Source organism: Lycorma delicatula, chromosome 2 (genome assembly GCF_047948215.1).
Source record: "Lycorma delicatula isolate Av1 chromosome 2, ASM4794821v1, whole genome shotgun sequence".
NCBI classification, from domain to species: Eukaryota; Metazoa; Arthropoda; class Insecta; order Hemiptera; family Fulgoridae; genus Lycorma; species Lycorma delicatula.
In genome coordinates, this window is record NC_134456.1 from 214,973,936 (window position 1) to 214,994,559 (window position 20,624).

At 32.8% G+C, this 20,624-nt stretch overlaps 1 protein-coding gene across 12 annotated transcripts in view; it reads left to right on the forward strand.

Moving 5' to 3' along the window:
• Window positions 1-20,624, forward strand: part of Trpgamma (Transient receptor potential cation channel gamma) — a 1,234,746-nt gene that overhangs the window by 818,810 nt on the left and 395,312 nt on the right. Inside the window, exon 1 of one of the 12 annotated variants that reach the window (XM_075357165.1) lies at window positions 15,637-15,914. The exons of the other annotated variants lie outside the window; for them this stretch is intronic. Within the exon in view, the coding sequence (XP_075213280.1) occupies window positions 15,879-15,914 (36 nt within the window). The 5' untranslated portion in view covers window positions 15,637-15,878. Of the gene's footprint in view, window positions 1-15,636; window positions 15,915-20,624 lie in introns of those variants that run through there. 12 annotated transcript variants of the gene reach the window in all.

The window sequence follows — 20,624 nt, forward strand, 5'->3', positions numbered from 1 at the left end:
TGACTGCAATCGACAGAAAACAAAAGTGTCCAAAAAGACCAAAATCCAAAAAGATTTTGGAGTTTTTCTAACTGCAGTAATAAGCCCTCGCTAAGAGATTTTCAACGATATATGGTACTTACCTACATCAGTTCCAGAGTTATAGCCAAATAAAATTTTAATTAATGAAATATTTGGATCTTACAAGGAGAAGGCACATCGGTTCGAATTAGACTTCATCTCCATTTTAGAAATGTTTATTTTAATTTAAATACATTTATTAATACCTTATAATAAATTAATAAATCTATAATTTATAATAAATAGAATTATTAATAATTATTAACCTCATTATAAAAAAAAAACTATAAATAATAAATAATTCAATACAATAAAAAAATATATATAAAGAAATATCAGAAGTTATTAATAAAATAAAATTTTATGTACTTTTCATTTTAAAAAAATATGTATTTGCAATTTAATAGGCGTACAAGGAATTCATAAAGCGTTTTTAAAAAAATCATCAGAAGGGAAGTCATCAGATTTTCTTAAAAAAACATATGATTGCAAATTAAAAAAAAGTTGTGTCATAAGAATTGAAGGTTTTTTTAAACATATATAATTGAGAGCGCTAAATATTATGATAGTGAACTATTTATATATATATATATATATACACTAACTATATTATATATAACTTAACCTTATAATAGTGTTTATTTTCCTGTTAACTTTAAAATAATTGAAATATAACTGCTCCACGTTACACAGAAATGAAATTTACGTAATAACTGGACGGGTAGTTGACGTAACGTTTATTAGTCTAGTTTCTAAATTAGGATTGGGGTTCGACTACTGGCAAGTATCTACTTGTTTTCAGCTATTTAATCTCTCTTTATCCTCGTTAAAATATTTGTAAAACCATAATAAAGAAAGTAATATATTAGTTTTAAAAAATATATAATAATCGAACGATTAAAAATTTCATAGCAATTTCTTTTAAACCGTAGAAAATTTGTCGGCATAACAACACAACCCTGATTTCAACAAAGAAGATTTCCATTTTTTTAAATTAAAATTAAATTTTACTGTTCATTTTAGTACCTATTCATAATTTTTCTTAAATCTATGTGTGCATTTCAGTCTTTGAAACAATTTATTTAATAATTAGTCTTGAAATGCGAAAAATCATTTGATACGCTCGTTATTTCCGTGGAGAAAACTGCTCTTCTGCCACGGTACATTAAAGGATTTAGTTTTATAAGTACAGCAGTTTCTGTGTTACAGATAAAAAATTTTTAAAAAATCACTATATTACATGTAGGTACACTCAATTGTATTATTTTAATTTATTCGAAACAAAATTTGACAGACCGAATATTATAAAATATTATATTATATATATATAATTAGTGAACTTAATAAAAATGTCTCTATTCATAAATATGTTCTTTATAATAGTAGTTATTCACGAAGAATGTAACAAAATTTCAGGTCATATTATACTGATGAAAATAAAAAAGAAAGTTCAGACAAACTTAGGTTCGAAACGCTTCGTTAGCGAAAGATTTTTATGACTTGAGAAACTGAAAAAGAATGTCTTAGAACTGTATTTTTAGACGTTTTTGAGAAGTCTGAGGTAAAAGACAAAGTTTATTGTATTATTTGCAAATTACCGTGTATATATAGAGTACCGAAACCTAGTTTAGCATGATAAGAAATACAAATCAGTTCTAAAATTGTTAAATCCTTCTCAAAAATCATCAAACTCTTGTTAAAATCCATTCTAATCATAAAAATATCAAAAATAACATGATCAGCAAAAAAATTAATAAGAAACAGGCGTTCCTAATTTCTAAATACGTAATTCGCACAACGAGTTTAACATTTTAAAGCGGTGGGTCTACTATACAATACTTCCGTTGTTGTGCACAGGAATTATGGTAGTGTAAATGATGAACTTTCTTAATTATTACTTTCAATTATTTTATAGAAACGAATATTTCAGTTGTTGCAACTGAAATAGTTTATATAAGGTGTTGAAATAACACATCACATATTTCAATTTAAACAGCTAATGTAATGGAATGTCTCATACGTTAGCCGATATTGCGGTTTTTATTTCGTCAATCGTGCGTGGTCTGTTGCGATACACTGCTTGTTTCGCCGACCGCAATAGAAAGTAATCTGTGGGAGTCGGATTGGGCGATCATGCAGCCCACAAACCCCTCGAAATGATTCGTTTAGCAAAGGCATTTCGAAAAAGGGTCATCGATCATCGAAAGATCGACGATCGAGATCGAGATCATTATTAGTTGGTGCTGTAGCGCCATCTTGTTAAGAGTCAATCGTGACCGATTTCCACTTCTGTTAACCGACTAATAAAGTCTGTAAAAAAATAGCACAATAACAATACTATTAACTGTATTTTAAAAAAAGATTAGAAAGACACAATGCGCGTTCTACGCGCTTTCTACTCACACCGACACAGACTCCTATTTTCGTTTCGCGTAAAAATTATTCGTGTAATTCACGGGGGTTAGTTGTCGAGATTACAATCGTGTATTTTATGAATTAATTAACCCTCCCGGATGAAAACACGCTTTACGTGTAGAAAACGTAATGTCAGAGATACCTACGTAATTTTGGTCAATAAAACATTTAAACCGTTGACAATAATTTAGTCTTTTGGTGTGATCTGTATGTTCTGGAGCCCACATTACTTCGCAGAGGAAAATTTTCCGTTCTTTTCTACTATCTTTATGTGCCATAGCAAGTCCGATATCTTGCTGCTGTGCTAACGCCCAAAGAACTCGCAAAATAAATAACTTAACGCCGAAAGAAGAGAATACACCACATAATTCTAAAGCAAACAGACCAGCGACATTCAGAAAGCTCTGTATATTTTAAAATCTATAATCTTTGAATTATCAAAACTAAATCTTTACTCAAACAATAATGAAACAAGAAGAGAGAAAATTATAATGAGATGTAACCTAACCTGAAAAAAAAAATTCGGACTCTAGTAGCCGAGTTAAAACTTGTCAGATAAACGGAATCTCTAGTTACAGGACTAAATTTAAAGAATACTGAGTCAGCTGATATTTATATTTAATTTTGATACAAATTTGATGCAGCATTTATTAATTATAAAAAGAAGAAAAAATAGCTGAAGTCGTATGTGTTTATGCATTTGATAAAGTGAAAAACGTCTACTTACAACGAGAAAAATAATAAGTATGCATCAGGAATACGAGTATTGCAAACTAATATTACGTAATCGTACAAAATATCATTGGTATCTTGCTGTTATTGTACAAACTTAAAATGAATAGCTTGAGAACGACTAGAGCTTTCCTCAAATTATTTTCAGTAATTTAGATTGCAAAGTTTAATTACATACATTAAAATTTTATTATTATTTACCACTCCTTTACAACAGTAGATTAATTACAACATTTTTGAAAAGACAGCCTAAATTATTTTTTGAATGTTTCTTTAGATGAAAATAAACACAACTTTAATTGATCAAGCAAGTTCAACATTTTGAAGTAAAGAATATCAAACTTCTCTTTTAGATGACGTTTTTATTGTATTACAGTGCAGTTTGATGTGCCTAGAGTAATGGTCACAATACCCACCGGGTTGGTCTAATGGTGTACGCATCTTCCCAAATCATCTGATTTGGAAGTCGAGATTTCCAGCGTTCAAGTTCAAGTAAAGTCAGTTATTTTTAATACTGGATTATTATATAATACGGATTTGAATACTAGATCGTGGATACCGGTGATCTTTGGCGGTTGGGTTTCAATTAACCACACATCTCAGTATTGGTCGAACTGAGATTGTACACAGACTACACTTCATTTACACTCACACATATCATCCTCAGAAATAATATCTGAACGGTAATTACCGGAGGCTAAACAGAAAAAAGAAAAAAGAGTAATGTTCACAATAATTTGGAAGGTAACCCTTGACAATGCAAACACTATTTATTAAAAATAGATAAAATTGGGACGTATACATCTTCGCTATAGTTTATTTTTATGAGATTTTATAGAGAACAAAGTATTTTAAAAATGGATATTATAAATAAATGTAAAATTTTTCAGTATTTCATTAGAACAGATTATTCATATAATTTATTATAGGATATATTTCAATAAAATATCACATTAAATCCACGATTTTACTTACCCGGCGAATAGTTATGTTAAAACTGAAAGTACGATGATGATGGCAAAAGTGGTGTATCGGAATTTTTTGCAAATTTTCATGTTTTAGAACCCAACTTGTTCATCTAGGCCAAAAAATATAAGTTTGTATGTATGTATGAATGTATGTATGTGCTGATGTACGTATGTGTGCCACACGGCTTTTCACCTCATATCTCTGAATTGACTAAATTCATTTTCTTCAAATTTGGCTCATATATTTTTATAACTGAGGCATTGATCATACTAAATTTTTTTTTAAATTTCAAGGGCCTGGGAAATATCGCGAAAAATTGATTTCGATTTGCTTCAGAGGCATTTTAGAGAAAAATTTATCAAAGCAAATTCATGTTTACAATGCATGTTTAAATATTGTTTTAGAATGTATATCTATCCCCATATCTTAAAATTGAAATACTATATATTTGTTTGTTATTTTCCTCATATCCCTTTTTTTTCATTTTCCTGTTTAGCCTCCGGTAACTACCGTTTAGATAATTCTTCAGAGGATGAATGAGGATGATATGTATGAGTGTAAATGAAGTGTAGTCTTGTACATTCCCAGTTCGACCATCCCTGAGATGTGTGGTTAATTGAAACCCAACCATTAAAGTACACCGGTATCCACGATCTAGTATTCAAATCCGTGTAAAAATAACTGACTACTAGGACTTGAACGCTTAAACTCTCGACTTCCAAATCAGCTGATTTGGGAAGACGAGTTCACCATTAGACCAACCCGGTGGGTGCTCTATCTCCCTTAGATTTAAATATCCTTCACAAATCTTTTGAAAGTTTACATTTTATTTACCGTATATAGCTATTAACAAAAGTCTACAGTTTTTTTAAGTTATAGACCTCTGGATTTAAAAAATCTAGAAAGGTTTTAACCTAACAAGTTTAACTAACATACGTTTGAATATTTAAAAAAAATTTCTTAAAATTTATTCCCCACTTTTTAAACTTATATATTCGGTTTTTTTGTTAGTTTTTAGCTCTCTTAATTTTTATTATTTTTTTGTGTTTGGCTTCATCTCTTTAAGGGCTTTTAAAAATAAAGTAGCTTTCGGCATCTATATTATAGTACGAACAAAAAATAAGAAGCAATTTTATTTCATTACATTCATTAAAGTTATATTTATTTTTTTTAGTAAACGAAAATATGAGTCTGCAATTACTGTTCAGCTTGATTTATGTAGCGAATACGATGATGAATCTCCTAACGCTCAGAGCATTAGGTGAGCGTTGTTTAAGGGAAAATCAGGTAGTCGACCCCGTGTGTCAGACGAAGATATGGAGCGCATCTCTCAGAGTTTCTCCCCCGAAAAAAAACGTCTCGTAGCCCACGAAAATCAACTCGCTTTTAAAGGTTTATGAATAAAACTTTAAAAAATTAGTCTTAAGTTTTTATATTCAATATTTCTCAAGATAAAAACAATTCAAATCGGATGATTCTTTTTGGGACACGGGTACTTCAGTTTGTAGTGAAATATAAAAGTATACGAATCAACTACGAACAAAAGAAATTTCAGTCTTAATAACCTTTTTAATTGATGAATAGGTTTATAAATGAAGTGTTAAAATCAGAAAAGCAGATTTTGTTTATAATTTTGTGTAATAAAGGTAAAAGTTTACTTTTGCCTTTATTACTAAGTTTAAAGGTAAACTTCTTACTCTAAAGCATGGAATAAAGTTTAATCTGTTTAACATGATGGGTAGTGAATGCAACTTATCTACGCTTCAAAAATGTAATAATTACTTTCTAATTTGGAATTTTTAATTTAAGAGTCAAAATTTAATCTGTCTAAATTCTACTCGCCAAACAGTAAGACTTCCGCTTAGGATGTTTAACGATCTAAAAAGTTTCATTTATAAAGAAAAACTTACAAAGAAGGAGAGATAAAAAAGTTCTTTCAAAAAATTGTGACATGCTCTAACCGAATAGACTTTCTAAAAATTTTTATCCTATCAAAATTTTCAAGATTTTGGAAATTATCACATAAAAATCCGGCTGTCATGTTATTAGAATATTTTACAAACATTTACTTTTGACTATATAACTGTTACGAACAGAAGAAAATAAATACCCACATAATTAATTAAATAATTTCGAAATTTATGATAAAGCATGAAAGAAGGAAAAAAGTTCATGCAAACACATGTCCGAAAACGATTTAATACTGATTTGCGGCTTGGGAAAAATTTCGCCCCGATTTCAATTTCTCCGGTGAAATGAAGTCATTCTAAAATTTTTAAGTCATTATGTAGGGGTTAAACTTAAGAATTTCTTATAGTTTTTTATTAAAACTGTAAACAGAAAACTACGGTGACGAGAAACATTATTTTTAAGTTACAAGTACGACAACTTTGTTAAATGACTGATAAAAGCGTAAAATTTTATTTACAAAACTTATACATAGTTTAATTCTGAGAAAATTGATGTAATAAAGTTTTGGAAAAACAAAAAAATCAACTTTTCTTCTTAAAAACATAACTTAACAGAAAATGTTATGAATTTGAAAAATTAAAACAGCGCTTTTTAATATAATAAATTTAGACCTTTAAAAAATTAAAATGTTTGTAATTTCCTTTAAAAAAATAATACCAAATGGGGTTTATACTGTATTAATTTACAATAAATTTTCAAAAATTACTCCACTGATATCAATGGACTTTTCAAAATGTTTCCATACATTTTCTGTCGCCAACCTAAAGATATCTTCACGTCCCTTGATGAGGGCAGCAGCACTGAGAATGCGAGCGATCGGGTGGTTCATCACGTATATCTACTGTTTGATTGTATACCTTTCATTTCATCCATCCCCGTAAACAGTAATCTAAGGGAATAACATCCGGTGATCTAGGTGACCAATTTACCAGCTCGTTATGTCCAAAACATTTACCAGCAAATTTTACATCTAAGAATTGTCTTACTTCATTCATGAAATGTGTTGGTTCTCCATCAACTGGTTAGTAGAAATTCTTCGCGTGTTCGTTATAGGACAAATTGTACCATCTGAAGAATATGTTCCCTTTCATCACCATGTACCGCTTAGCATTCACATGAAATATGACGCTGGAAAGTGCACCATTTTCATGAAGATTATTAAAAATTCAACAAAATATTTTTGTAACTACTCGTCCAGGATACCTATGTCGGCATTCTTCCACCGCAGTTGAGCACTTACATCGCAAAAGTCGTACACAAAAATCATATTAGTATATTCTGTATGAGTGAAAAGAGTCAGCAGCGTTTTTTTCAAAATAAAGAATTTAAAACGGAATTTCATTTTTTTAAATTCAGATTCAACTGGAAAATGTAGGTACTGTAAACAAGATACTAGCTAACTAACACGATTCTAAAAATAATTAAACACAATCAAAATTATGTCAAAAACAACCAATCCGCCTAACGTTTATTATTAACATGTAACCAATTTTATGACAACAATGAGTGAATTTAGATTTTTGCATCTTGGAATTATGAAATAGTTTCTATACAAAAGAAAAATACAACTCCGTGAGACATCAATTGCCCGAATTATGGATGCGGCTAAGAAACTTAAGGACAGCCTTGAAGAACTAAACAGGTCAACAAAAACAGTACAGAAGCGCGCCTAGGAACGTTTTGAAAATGACGATGTCATTTTTGTACATTTTTTTATAAACCGGTAGGTTTAATACAATTTGGTCCAGTGTACTGTTTATATAAAAGTCAAATTTTTCTAACTTATCTTTTCCCATTTTGTTCAGAATTAAATTCTTTACAAGTTTTGCTTAAAAGTTTTATGTGTTTGGTAATTACTTAAAAAAGATATTATTGTACATTTTGGATTAAAACAAAGGTTTTTCCCCAAATTTATTTGTTTTCACCCCAGATTTCTCAAAGATTATTATAGATACGGTTCTGGGTCCTATTTTATTCGATTTTCATGTCAAAAAACATAAGAAATCACTTATTTTTCCACTTAATTATAGTCCGAAAAATTTCAGTACGACCTCATTTCACCCTGGTAGCTGAAATCTTTCACTAGCTGTAATTCGCAAACGAAGCATTTTAGAACATATGTTTATAAGTTTTTTTTCCATTATTCACATAAGTAGAATTGGTTATGAAAGTTCCGGGAGAACTTTGTGATACTCTCTGTTTATATATACGAAATGAGCGAGAAAAGTAATGAGATTGTAACACTGCAAGCGATCTGGCAACGCTGTGTTTACCGGTCTGTGCTAGACCGGTCTGTTCATCCCTTCCACATGCTCAGTACGAGTTCCAACTCCGTTCAGTCAACACATTATTTTTGGTATCAGTGAAGTTGTGTGTTACGAAAATGGAGCATCGTAATTTAGAGCGAAGTTGTGAAATCAAGTTTTGTGCTCAACTTGGGAAATCCGCAAGCGCAACCTTTGAAAAGTTGAAACAGGCCTACGGAGAACATTGCTTATCAAGAACACAAGTTTTCCGCCGGCACAATTTTTGGAAGACCGAGAACACGTTGAAGATCAACCTCGCGCAGGGAGATCTTCAACTTCAAAATCTGATGAAAACGTTGAGCCTGTGAGAGTTCTTGTGAGATCAGACCGTCGTTTAACAATAAGGATGATGAGTGAACAGTTAAATTTAAACACTTTCACCGTACATCAAATTTTGACAGACGATTTGGACATGCGAAAGGTTTGTGCGAAATCGGTGCCGAAAAACCTCACAACAGAACAGAATGACAATCGAAGAAACGTGTGTGTTGATCTTCTTGAGAGGATTGATAATGAACAAGAATTTTTCAATCGTGTGATCGCAGGTGATGTAAGCTGGATATCTGAGTACGATCCTGAAACAAAGCGGCAAAGGGAAGAGTGGCACAGACCGTCATCTCCTCGACCGAAAAAATGTCGAATCAAAGATCAAAACCGGCCATTTCCATCAGGGAATTTTTGACCTCAAAACGCATTCCTACGGTTCCTCAACCCCTTATTCACCTGATTTGAGTCCTTGTGACTTTTTCCTTTTCCCGAAATTGAAACATGTCTTAAAAGGACGTCATTTTGGAACTCTGGAGAGCATTCAAAAGACTTGTTCACCACTATACCAAACCGGTGGGTTCCCACAATATAAATCAAATTCATAATTTTCTTACACATTTAAAAAAAAATCTTATCTAGAATCGTACGTATCGCATATTACTTTTGTATAATTCTTTATCCTTAATATCCTTTATTTTCTACTGACTCTTCCAATGCAGTTGTCCTTCTTTTTTATTATTATTTTTTCATAATAATATTAAATCATATTCACTTGTAAATTCTAAAATTAGTTAACTATAACATAAAAATCAATATTAGCCCATGAATATCCATTTAAACAGAAATCATAAATAAACAATCACTTTGCTGTGTTATTTAAAATTATCTACCAAACGTTACTAGCGATTGACTGATGCACAGGTTTTTTTCCTTTTTCTTAATGATTAATTCACTATATAAACTTGAGAATAAGAAATGGAAGATTTATTATGCATGTTAGTAAAGCTTTCACACCTGACTGGGATTTAAATCCTAAATTTTACAAAATAAAGGCTGAAACGCTACCACTGCATATGGATTAAATATAAAAAGTAAATTAAATAAAAAGGTTACCCGATATAAATTGTTTGATATATACATACACTGTTGCATAGTGTAACTCATAAGCGCCTTACAAAGCAAATTTGTCTTTTAGCCTTCTTAACTCAGTCCTTTTTCCTTATATCTACATAAGTAAATAAATACAAATTTTTCCAACGATAGTGGATTAATAATAAACGGCAGAAAGATGTAATCGAACAATATGAATAAATAAATAAATGTATGTACGTACTAACATCCCTACCCCCTACAGGAAGACACCCACGTTGTGGCGATTCCTGAATAAATGTATGTACGTACAAACAGAAAATATCAATAGGATTCAATATTTGATAGATTTTGTGACCAATTAGTTGATTTAATTTTCTAAATCAACAACAGCTCAAATAGTAATTTATAAATGAAATTTATGGCATAATTATTCAATAAAAACAAATAAATTTTATTAATGGAACATCTATTACAATTAATAATTTCAATTAGACGTGATTTAATTTATTTATTTTCACATAATTTTACAATATAGGGTCCCGCTAAGACGTAGGTCTTATAAGCAGGTTCCAAAATTAACATAATTAGAATACAAGTTAGCCACACGTTAAAAAAAATTGGAAAATACTCTTTTATCCTTATTAACTAGTTAATATTCTATCCAATATTTAATTAAAATATAATATTAATAGTAATAGTAATAATAATAATAATAATAATAATAATAATAATAATAATAATAATAATAATAATAAAAATAAATATAATTATAATAATGCCATAGGGCAGGGTGGAAGATATATTTAGTTCCAAATACGAGTAAATCTTATTTAATCTTGTTAGTTTTTAGAATAAATTTACTCTATATAACATAGCTAATATTATGAAAATATTAGGTATTATGCATTATCTTGAACATTAAACTCATCACCTTTGTCAAATATTTTTGCTCTACTTGTCTTTAATGTGGTTTTCTAAGCGGTCAGTTTGTCCCTCGAATATTTTCGTCCCAACAGTTCTTCAATAACCTATCCTACGTATATAATACCGTCAATGACCTGCCATTTTAGACAATCGAAGCAGCGTCCGGTCAAAATTCCATTATTATCTAATGGAGGAAAGAGTTACGAAAATATTGGACATCAAATAACAATGATATTATATTTTATAAAATCGTTTAATGTTAAAAAATAAAGTAGGTCTAGTGTAAGTTATGAATTTTAATATACATATATATATAACACTCGACTTTGTATGGGGAGCTGAAATTATATTGTAAAATATTCAAATTAAATGAAAATGGAGTTTATAATGGGTTGTTTTCCGTAGAAAAACTGTTGCTTTTCACTATTTTTCACAGTCGTTTGTATGACTGCAATGAACGTAATTCATCTGAGTTACAAGTGGAAATAGGCAGTCTTGTGCGAACGTGGCAGGTTCGCACAGGATGAGGTGATTGCCGCAATTAGCAAGTTAAATAACAAGAAGAGTCCGGGCCCAGATGGAGTTCCGGCAGCGGTCATTAAAGGCCTGGCTAGAATAGTACCGTGGGAGATGACGGACATTTTGAGTTATGGGCTGCAATACCGCAATTTCCCTCAATGCTGGAAGGAGGCCAGAACGGTTTTTCTTCCCAAACCGAATACAAACCCAGGAGTTTGCGAGTACCGTCCTATCAGCCTCATAAATAATATGGGTAAGGCTGCTGAGAGACTTCTTGCTACCAGGATCCAAGAGGAGCTGGACCTAAGCGGAAGCCTACATTTGGAGCAATATGAATTCCGTAAGGGCCCTTCGACACTGGATGCGATAAACAGGGTGGTTATCTGGGCGGCGGAGGTACGGAGCGGTTCTTGGAGGACCAGAAGGATCCCATTGATGGTCCAGTTAGATATCAAAAATGCGTTTGGCTAGATACCGTGGACGGCCATTGTAGCGGCGCTCAGAGAAATGAATGTTAGTGACCACTTGCTAAACCAGGTTGACTGCTACCTGTCTGATAGATGGACGGAGGTTCGCACTTTGGAGGGGGTGGTGAGATTTACGGTCTTCGGTGGAGTTCCCCAGGGGTCTGTGTTAGGCCCCTTGCTATGGAACATCTTTTACGACCGGGTGCTCCGGTTGCCTTATCCGGAAGGAGTCAGCGTAGTCACTTACGCTGACGACATTGCACTATTGGTGGAAGATAAGGAAATTGGTGATGCAGAGGATAAAGCAAATCGCTCCCTCCAACTCATAGACAACTGGCTAATAAACAACAACATGGAGGTGTCTCCGGCAAAAAGCAAGTGTATCCTCTTCACGGGTAGGAGAAGACTGCGCGGCGTTCGGGTCGTGATCCGTGGAGAGGTTATAACTGAGGTCAAGAATACAAAATACCTAGGGGTGACAATAGATAAAAGTCTCAAGTTTGGTGGGCATATAGAAAATGTATGCAAAAAAGTAGGGCTCACCATATAAGCCATCAGGAGATTATTCGTGGAACACACAGTACCGGGGGCCTCCAAACGGAAACTGATTGCGTCGGCGGCGGTGTCTGCGGCGTTATACGCGGCGCCGGTTTGGGCTGATGCAATCAGGATACAAAGAAACAAGGATAAACTGCGAAGAATGCACAGAACGGCATTGTTGGGAGTGGTAGCAGGGTATCGTACTCTGTCATATGAAGCTATATGTGTGCTTGCGTCGGTCCCGCCGATAGAACTTCAGATCAAGAGCAGGAAAGCGAGAGCGGAAGGGTGTAATAGAGCTGAAACCGAGGCGATGACCCGACAGTGGTGGAAGGAAGTACGGGCAGAGACTAACGCTGCGGCCTGGACCAGAAGGTTAATAAGTGATTTGGACGCATGGCTGGATCGCCAACATGGCGAGGTGAACTTTTACATAACACAGATGTTGTCGGGTCATGGATGTTTTGGTTACTATTTAAAAAGATTCGGCAAGGGAGACACACCCAACTGCGACTACTGCCAGGAGGTGGACGACGCAGAGCATACGATGTTCGAATGCCGGAGATGGGCACAATACAGACAATTCGTAGCAGTCAATAACCTGAAGCCTGGACGCGAATAACATAGTAGAGTGGTCGCTAAAGAGGGAGCAGAACTGGAACGTTTCTAACAATCTCGCCGGTACGGTTCTTCGCACTAAGGAAGAGAAGGCGCGACGAAGGAATCGTTAGGTTCAATCGTAAATAGGGATAAGTGGACAGCCTCATTTCTGAGAGCCTGTATGCCCTGGCGTGCAGGTTTCGGTGAGGAGACGGGGACTCCGGGGAGATTTCGCGGGGATAAAATTAAAAGACCTAGATCCGGGCGGTGTGGCTGGTTTTGGGGGTGCGCGCGCTCCTTATGCTGGTCGCACCGGTTTGAGGCAAATGGCATAAAGACCGAGACCCGGATTCTGTCGGCGGTGGTGGGGAACGGCATAGCCGGGCTTTGCCCTCGTCGGCGGGAATTAGAGGCAGGCAAGAAAAGATCTAGTACCGGGGCGGTTGACCTGCCGTGCCGGGTGTAAAACCGGTGGGCGGGAAGACCGCCTTAGAGTTAAAAGACACGTCTCTGGGCCGAGTATACTTAATTGGATGTTCGGTCCAGGGATGTAGGGGAAAAAAAAGTGGAGATAGGCAGAAGTGCTTTCTCTGATAGTAACAGTGTTTATTATATCGCCGATTCTTGTTTTTCAATGGATCTGGCATACTGATATGCGAAAATGCTTAATCACCTCATTGAAGAACGAACTGGAAATCACTTCGTTTCTCAATCTTAGTAAACCTGGCAAGGGGTTCTTTTTATTCTTGAAAATGGCTTTGTCGTTTTCTGTAACGATTTGTAACTCATTTCAGGTCGTTTACTGCCATATAGTTAAGATACTTAATGTTCATAAATATTACATGATATTCCAGCATTATGAATTTAACGAGGTAGAGACTGATAGACCAACGTTCACGTAAAAGTTTTTTACATAAACAATTTATAACTTTGAATTTTTACTAATGAACTATCAATACCGATTGTCGTTCACAACAATTCATCGCTCGCCATTCAATAACATTACCGTTTGTAAAATTATATCGTTTCAATGAATCTTCAGAATTTTTAACTGGATGTCAAACGGTCTCGTGCAACCCCAGACATGAAACAATAATATTGCAGTAGAATTCGAATTAAGTCAAGATTATTTCTTTCTATTGTAGAAGAAAAATTAACTAAAATATGAAACAGCCAAAGAAACTAAATGACTAAATTCGAAGAGCTGTAGATTCTTTGCTTTTCATTAAGAAGGTTCAAGGTTCAAATCCCAGTTAAATTAGAATGTTTTATGCAGTAAAAATTGTATTTCTCATCACCTGGCCGCCAAAAATAACTTTTTTTTTTTTTTTTTTTTTTTTAATTAGACGTATAAATCCATTTTTACTAAAACAGCAGAAAAAATTATTTTTACGATCTTTGTTTTCCTACTACTTAAAGTTATAAGTAGGATTATAAATTTCTTTAAACGGATCAAATAATATTTCAATTCCTCAAATAACTATAATCGAATGAGGTTTATAAAAATATAAATAACGTCAAATCGAATATCAAAAAATATAATTTCGAAAACATGTTTTCGTGTTATCATTTTATGTTATACATCAATATGTATGTATTTTAGGTGTAAATACAAAACATCAACTTCATGCAGTATCGATCAGTTACAAGAAAGTTATTTTGAGAAAATATTTAATACAGAAACTTAATTAATGTGACCTAGATACAAATTAAAACGGTAATTTATAAACAAACATTAAAAATAATATTTTTTTATTTATAAAAAATTAGGAAAAATATTTAAAAAATTATAATAACAAAATAAAAGTGGTTTAAAAAAATATTGATTAAAATAAAAAATACATTCATTCTATTTTTTTTTTTTTTTAAAGTTTAATTCTAAAATTTTTATTTACTTATTAAATTCTTTACAAATATTGCTCGAAATGTTTATTTTTTTCTTCAAAATTTAACTCTGGTAAATGAACAATTATTGAATTGTTGTTCTTGCAACAATTATCTAGTACTAGTACATGAGATACTGTTCTTGGACCTGTTTTGTTCAATTTTTTACGTTAAAACAACATATAAAATCATTTCGCTGTTGCAGTCGAGTTTCAGTAATCTTATTAAGGCTAAGCGTTACTGTTGGAGTAGAAAACAAGACGAAATATTCCGCTTGTGGTAACTTGAAAACAAAACGTTTTCGATCATATATGATTATAGAAAGTTTATGCTTACATTAATGTCCAAAATCAGCTCCCAAAATTTGTCATTGCAAGTTTGAATCATCTGTACAATAAACCCGTTATAATGTAAAATATTTCTCTCTCTCTCTCTCACTATATCTCTCTCTCTCTCTTCTCTCTCTCTCTGTGTGTGTGAGTGTGTGTGTGTGTGTGTGTGTGTGTGTGTGTGTGTGTGCACATCTCTAAGCTCTATCTTTTTTTTGGATTCATGATATAACCATATAAAAAAACAAAACAATATAACGAAATAAGTAAACAACTTATCTGATTTTATAAGACAAAAATTAAAATGTAGAAACCTTCTTTCCAATTTTATCCTCTTAAGGATCGTTTACATAATACTCCCGTAATATTTATCATAGATTCCATTTCTTAACGGTTTGTGCCAAATTTATATACTATTCTGAAAATGTTAAAAATATCACAAAATAGATCCTTGGTTTTTTCTCAAAATTATTTCTGGCTGTGCGCCGAATAATTACTACACCTCTATGCACAATTCCCACATACTAATCCTTCCATTCCTTTTTTTTCTTTCTCACATGTATTACCTCTTCACTTGTGCTATTTAATAACAAAGTTAACGTTGTACGTTGTACGTTGTTCGCTAATTTCACTATATTCGTATAAATTTTTCTTGTTCAATATGTGTCACTGTTGACTTTGATGTTCGTTTTATTTAGTTGATGAGTGCCTATGTTTTTCTCCTTTTACGCTGTATAATTTATAACATTTTTTGTCCGCGAGTGTTTTTTTTTTACTCTAATTAACCGTTTTCTGCTTGCTGGATGTTAAGAGAAGAATTCTACGACTTGCTATGTGCCGTAAGTAAACGTATAACATTTTCATTGTCTACTTCGATTTGGATTCCTATTTACCACTGAAGTTTGGTTATTTTAAAAATTTCCAAATTTTATTTGTAATTTGAAATCAAAATTAATAAAATTATTGAGCGTTATAATATCCATCAACTGGGAAAAGGATATTATAATATTCTATTAGAAATAATAGAATAATAATAGGGAAGTTCATATCACTTTACTAATTTATCACTATCGAATCATCGTACAATATCTGGGAACTAACCTTGATCAAGCTTTTTTTCTAGAGAAGTTAAAAAAAAATCGGATTCATTAGATCAATCTTATTCCATTTTCACCCGTGGGATAAAAAATAAAATCCTTTGTAGTGAAAATTATTATCTAAAATGAGAATTTACACAAAGTTCCAATTTTTCTCCCGTTTTTGTCTCGTTTCTCTACTTTAAAATGTTTTTAATGAAACAACGCTTTTAGAGATTTTTAATCGATATAGGTACTGTTTGTTTTTATTCAGTACTCCTTTGAAAGAACTATTTCAAATTTCAACTCTGTAGCTATTTAAGAAAAGGAAAACTAATTACGAGTGACTCTGTCATAAGGCTTTATAAGATTAAACGTAAAGATTAGTTTTTACTCCTTAAGGATGAAGGGAAATGTTCCTTCATGGTAGTAGCTTACTGTCTAAAATACGTAATCGCAAGGTTTCAGAATAACTCGATATAAATTATTAAAATAATTTTTCCTTACTTTCGTTCGATTTTTCTCCGGTGTTAGCTACGTCAAATTTCAACCTTCTAATTATCCAGGATTTAGGCCTGTTATTATCAGACGGTTCACTGTGCGCTTTCCTTGAAGTAATCTTCTAGTAAGTATAAAATAGAATTGTACCGACTTAGATGTACTTGTGAAAGAATAGCGTGTTTTTTTATTAGTGATTTGGAATTCTAATCGAATCACTGTAGAAGTATCTTAATGCCTTTCCCGTCTTATATTATTAATCTTAACTTAATCGAGTAATTTTGGTACCGTAAAGCGTATCAGGCAAGAGACTCTATTGCAGACGTATTCAAAGACAATTTTCTTTTAAGTTTATACGTATAATCTAATTCGCAAATAAAAGGGATGTAGCGTGCTTGGTTGTATTCCTTTGAAACCATATAAACGTATTCCTTACACACGTACAGACCCGCATAATGAAATAGGCTTACATATACATCTATACTATTCTATAACAAAAATAACAAGCAATCAGAGAGAAATATCAAATTCAAAAGTACAGAGCATCATAAGAAACGTCAGAATATTATTATTATTATTAAATACCATTCAATCATTTACTCGATTGTATCAAATAATTTATTTATTATGCTGAACGTATGTATCTCTGTATAATTATACTAAACGAATCGAATCGTCGCGCCAACATATATTATTTCACGTTTTATAATTATGCAAATGAAACTTGTTAAATGAATATAAATTTATTTCTATTTGTATTGGTAAAAAAACAAAACAAATCATTAAAATAGTATATATAATTATCTTTATAAAATACTGTAATAAACAGTAGCAAAATAACTTTAAATTATTCATATAATTTCGACTCTTCTTAGAGAAAAATTACAAAATTATTAGCTTATTAGTTCTTAGTAATTTGGCGCCGATTAAAAATTACAAAAATTAATTATAACATTAAAATTGTTTTAATGATTTTTACTTTACTATTATTCTATTAGGTCTTATACTTCCTTGTACGAGTAAAGGAAGTATTGTAATCGCGAAAAATTTCGGTTTTCAGATTTCAACGGAAATATTCATTGTGACAATCGCTGAATCCATTTTGACTAGTTTTAGGAGTGACGTCTGTACGTATCTCGCATAATTCAAAATCGATTAGCCGCAAGATGTTGAAAATGTGGATTTATGACTGTTGTAACATCTAGTTGTGCACCTCCCCTTTTGATTGCAATCGACTGAAGTTTCCAAAAAAAGCCCAAAATCAAAAACTAATTTGATTTCGGACTGTTTCTTAACTGTAGTAATAAGCCCTCATTGAGAGCATTTCAACGGTGTATCATAAATGGTACTTATTTTCATTGGTTCCAGAGTTTACCCAAATAAAATTTTAATTAATTAAATAATATTTGCAACTTACAAGGGAAGGCACATCGATTCGAATCAGACTTCATCTCCTGTTTTAAACTTTCTTTTTAATTTTTTAACTTTGTTTTTATTTTAAATAGATTGATTTATTAACTCCTGATTGTAAAAAATTTTCTACAACATATAACTACTCAATAATAATAAAAAAAAATATGAAAAAAAACCAGAAGTTATTAGTGAAATAAAATTTTATGTACTTTTAAAAATGTGTATACACAAATAATAATGCCTATTAAATTACATAAGTAACAGATTTGGTGAAACATCTAATTTATTTTTGAATTTTCTAGTTTAATTTCTGTTTAATTTTATTTAATTATTCCGAAATTTCTGTTTAATTTTATCTACATTAAAATTAACTACAGAGTGACTGGAAAATAGACGCTCACAAGAACAACATATACACTGAGACATACACGTTCGATGTTTAATAAATTGCAAAAAATTCTTCGTCTTTTTGTTCATTACTCCTCTGATAAAGTCGGACAATAATTTCCATAAGTTCCATAAGAGTCGAAGTTGATCATTTCGTTTATTTGTTTTTTGTTGGCAATCATTTAAACGCTCTTTAGTTTGATATAATTCTTGTGATCTTAATTTGTGTACACGTTCTCCGGTTTTCAAATTTTCTCTCTCTTTATATTTATTATCTTCTCTTAATCTTTTTATTCTTTTTTTTGGTTTTAACATTTTCTCCCTCTTCATATTCATCTTCTTGTCGTTTTTTCTTCACGTTATATTTCTTTTTCCTGTATGATTATTTCTTTTTCATTTTTGATTATTCACAAAATAATCCGATAACAAAAACCGAGTATTTTATACCATAAGTTCGAAATTAACATTTGTAAACCAATATACAGGAATTAACTAAACGGAATATTTAAATTAACACTGACTTTTATTTATACGACACACCAGAAATCTGAAACTTTTGTTAATCAGGAACTCACGAAGATATGAATAATACCGATCTAGTAATACGAGTAATAAAGGGACTTTACTGTATCCTAATATGTAAGATTGTTGAATTAATAATTGTATAAATATTTGATATTAATAAAAACTAATATTTCAGCAACTGTGTAACTGTCCATTTTGTAAAAGAACTGGAAGATCGTATCTCACTTTCAAATGAAATAAGTTTAAATGAAATGCAGCAGAATATGTATATATGTAATTTAATGGGCGTACATGAAAGTTATCTGGTATCCATATCAGATTTTAATTTTAATTTATTATCTATGTTGAGTACTGTTTACCTTTCTTAGTTTCATTCTTTTATTATACGTTGACGCGGTACGGAATTACTCCATTGCCAACTTATTGTACTGGTACTTTTAAATTTTTGTAATAGGGGCTCCATCTATCATATGAAAAGACCAAGATGTCAACCATGACAGGAAGAAGAAGAACTACGAGTATCCCGATCCGAGTCGAAGATAATTTTGTACAGTCGCTGGACGAGGCGAAATATCTGGGCATCTGGTTCGACTACAAGAGATCGTTCTCAGCCCATGTTAAGGAGACCTTCAGGAAGGCTGAAAAGACCGTCAAGGTTGTAAGGAAGTTACTTTGTAATGCATCGTGACCGCGAGCCTCTAAAAGGAAATTGTACGCACACGTTACCAACAGCATTTTGCTATATGGCATTCCGATGTGAAGTCGAGCTTTAGAGACGGACCGTAATAGACGCACGCTGGAAGGAGAGGCGGATAGCCCTCAGAATTGCACTGGCGTATGCCTCAGTATTGATAGAGGCAATTTTGGTGGTAGCGAAAGTTCCGCCTCTGCGGCAGTTAGCAAAAATGAAAGTTAAGGCGCAAGAAGAAGAACCCAAGGACTCAGCCCATGACAATATGTATAAGGTGTAGCAGTCCAGATGGGATGCGACAAATAAAGGACGATGGACCCGTCGTTTGATCAGATATAATACCGCGGGCAGAGAGAGGCTTTAGAGAACTGAACTACTGGCTAACTCAGTTCTTGTCTGAATATGGGGCCTTCAGACCTACCTGCACGTCAGTAATAGAGCCGAGGATCCTAACTGCCCATACTGTGGGGAGCATGATACCCCAGACCATGTGATATTTACATGCAGAAGGTAGATGGAAGAGAGTCGCGACTGTGAAGAGGCAATATGACCGAACGATGTCGAAACTATCATCCGGCGTACGTTAGAGCGATCGTACGGAGAACGAGAATTCGAGGCGAAGCATCGTCTAAATATCTCACCAAGGTGTTGCAAATGAAGGATTGGGAAGGGAGGGGGCAGCCTCTCGTGGAGCTGTTGTTCGCCTGTGTTTGCACAGTGTGGCGGCGGTGAGGAAGCGGAGGACTCTGGATCCCTTCAACTACTAAGAATCCCCAAAGACCATGAGGAATGGTAGATTAAGGGGCTTAAAGAAAAGATACGAAACCGTTGGTAGGAAATCAGCAATGATGTACCCTCATTTGAGTGGGCATAAAAAATAAAAATATCCGACCCGTCATGCCGGACGTACAACCGGTAGGCGAGAAGGGTCGTTAGAGTTAAGGACACTCCCTTCTGCC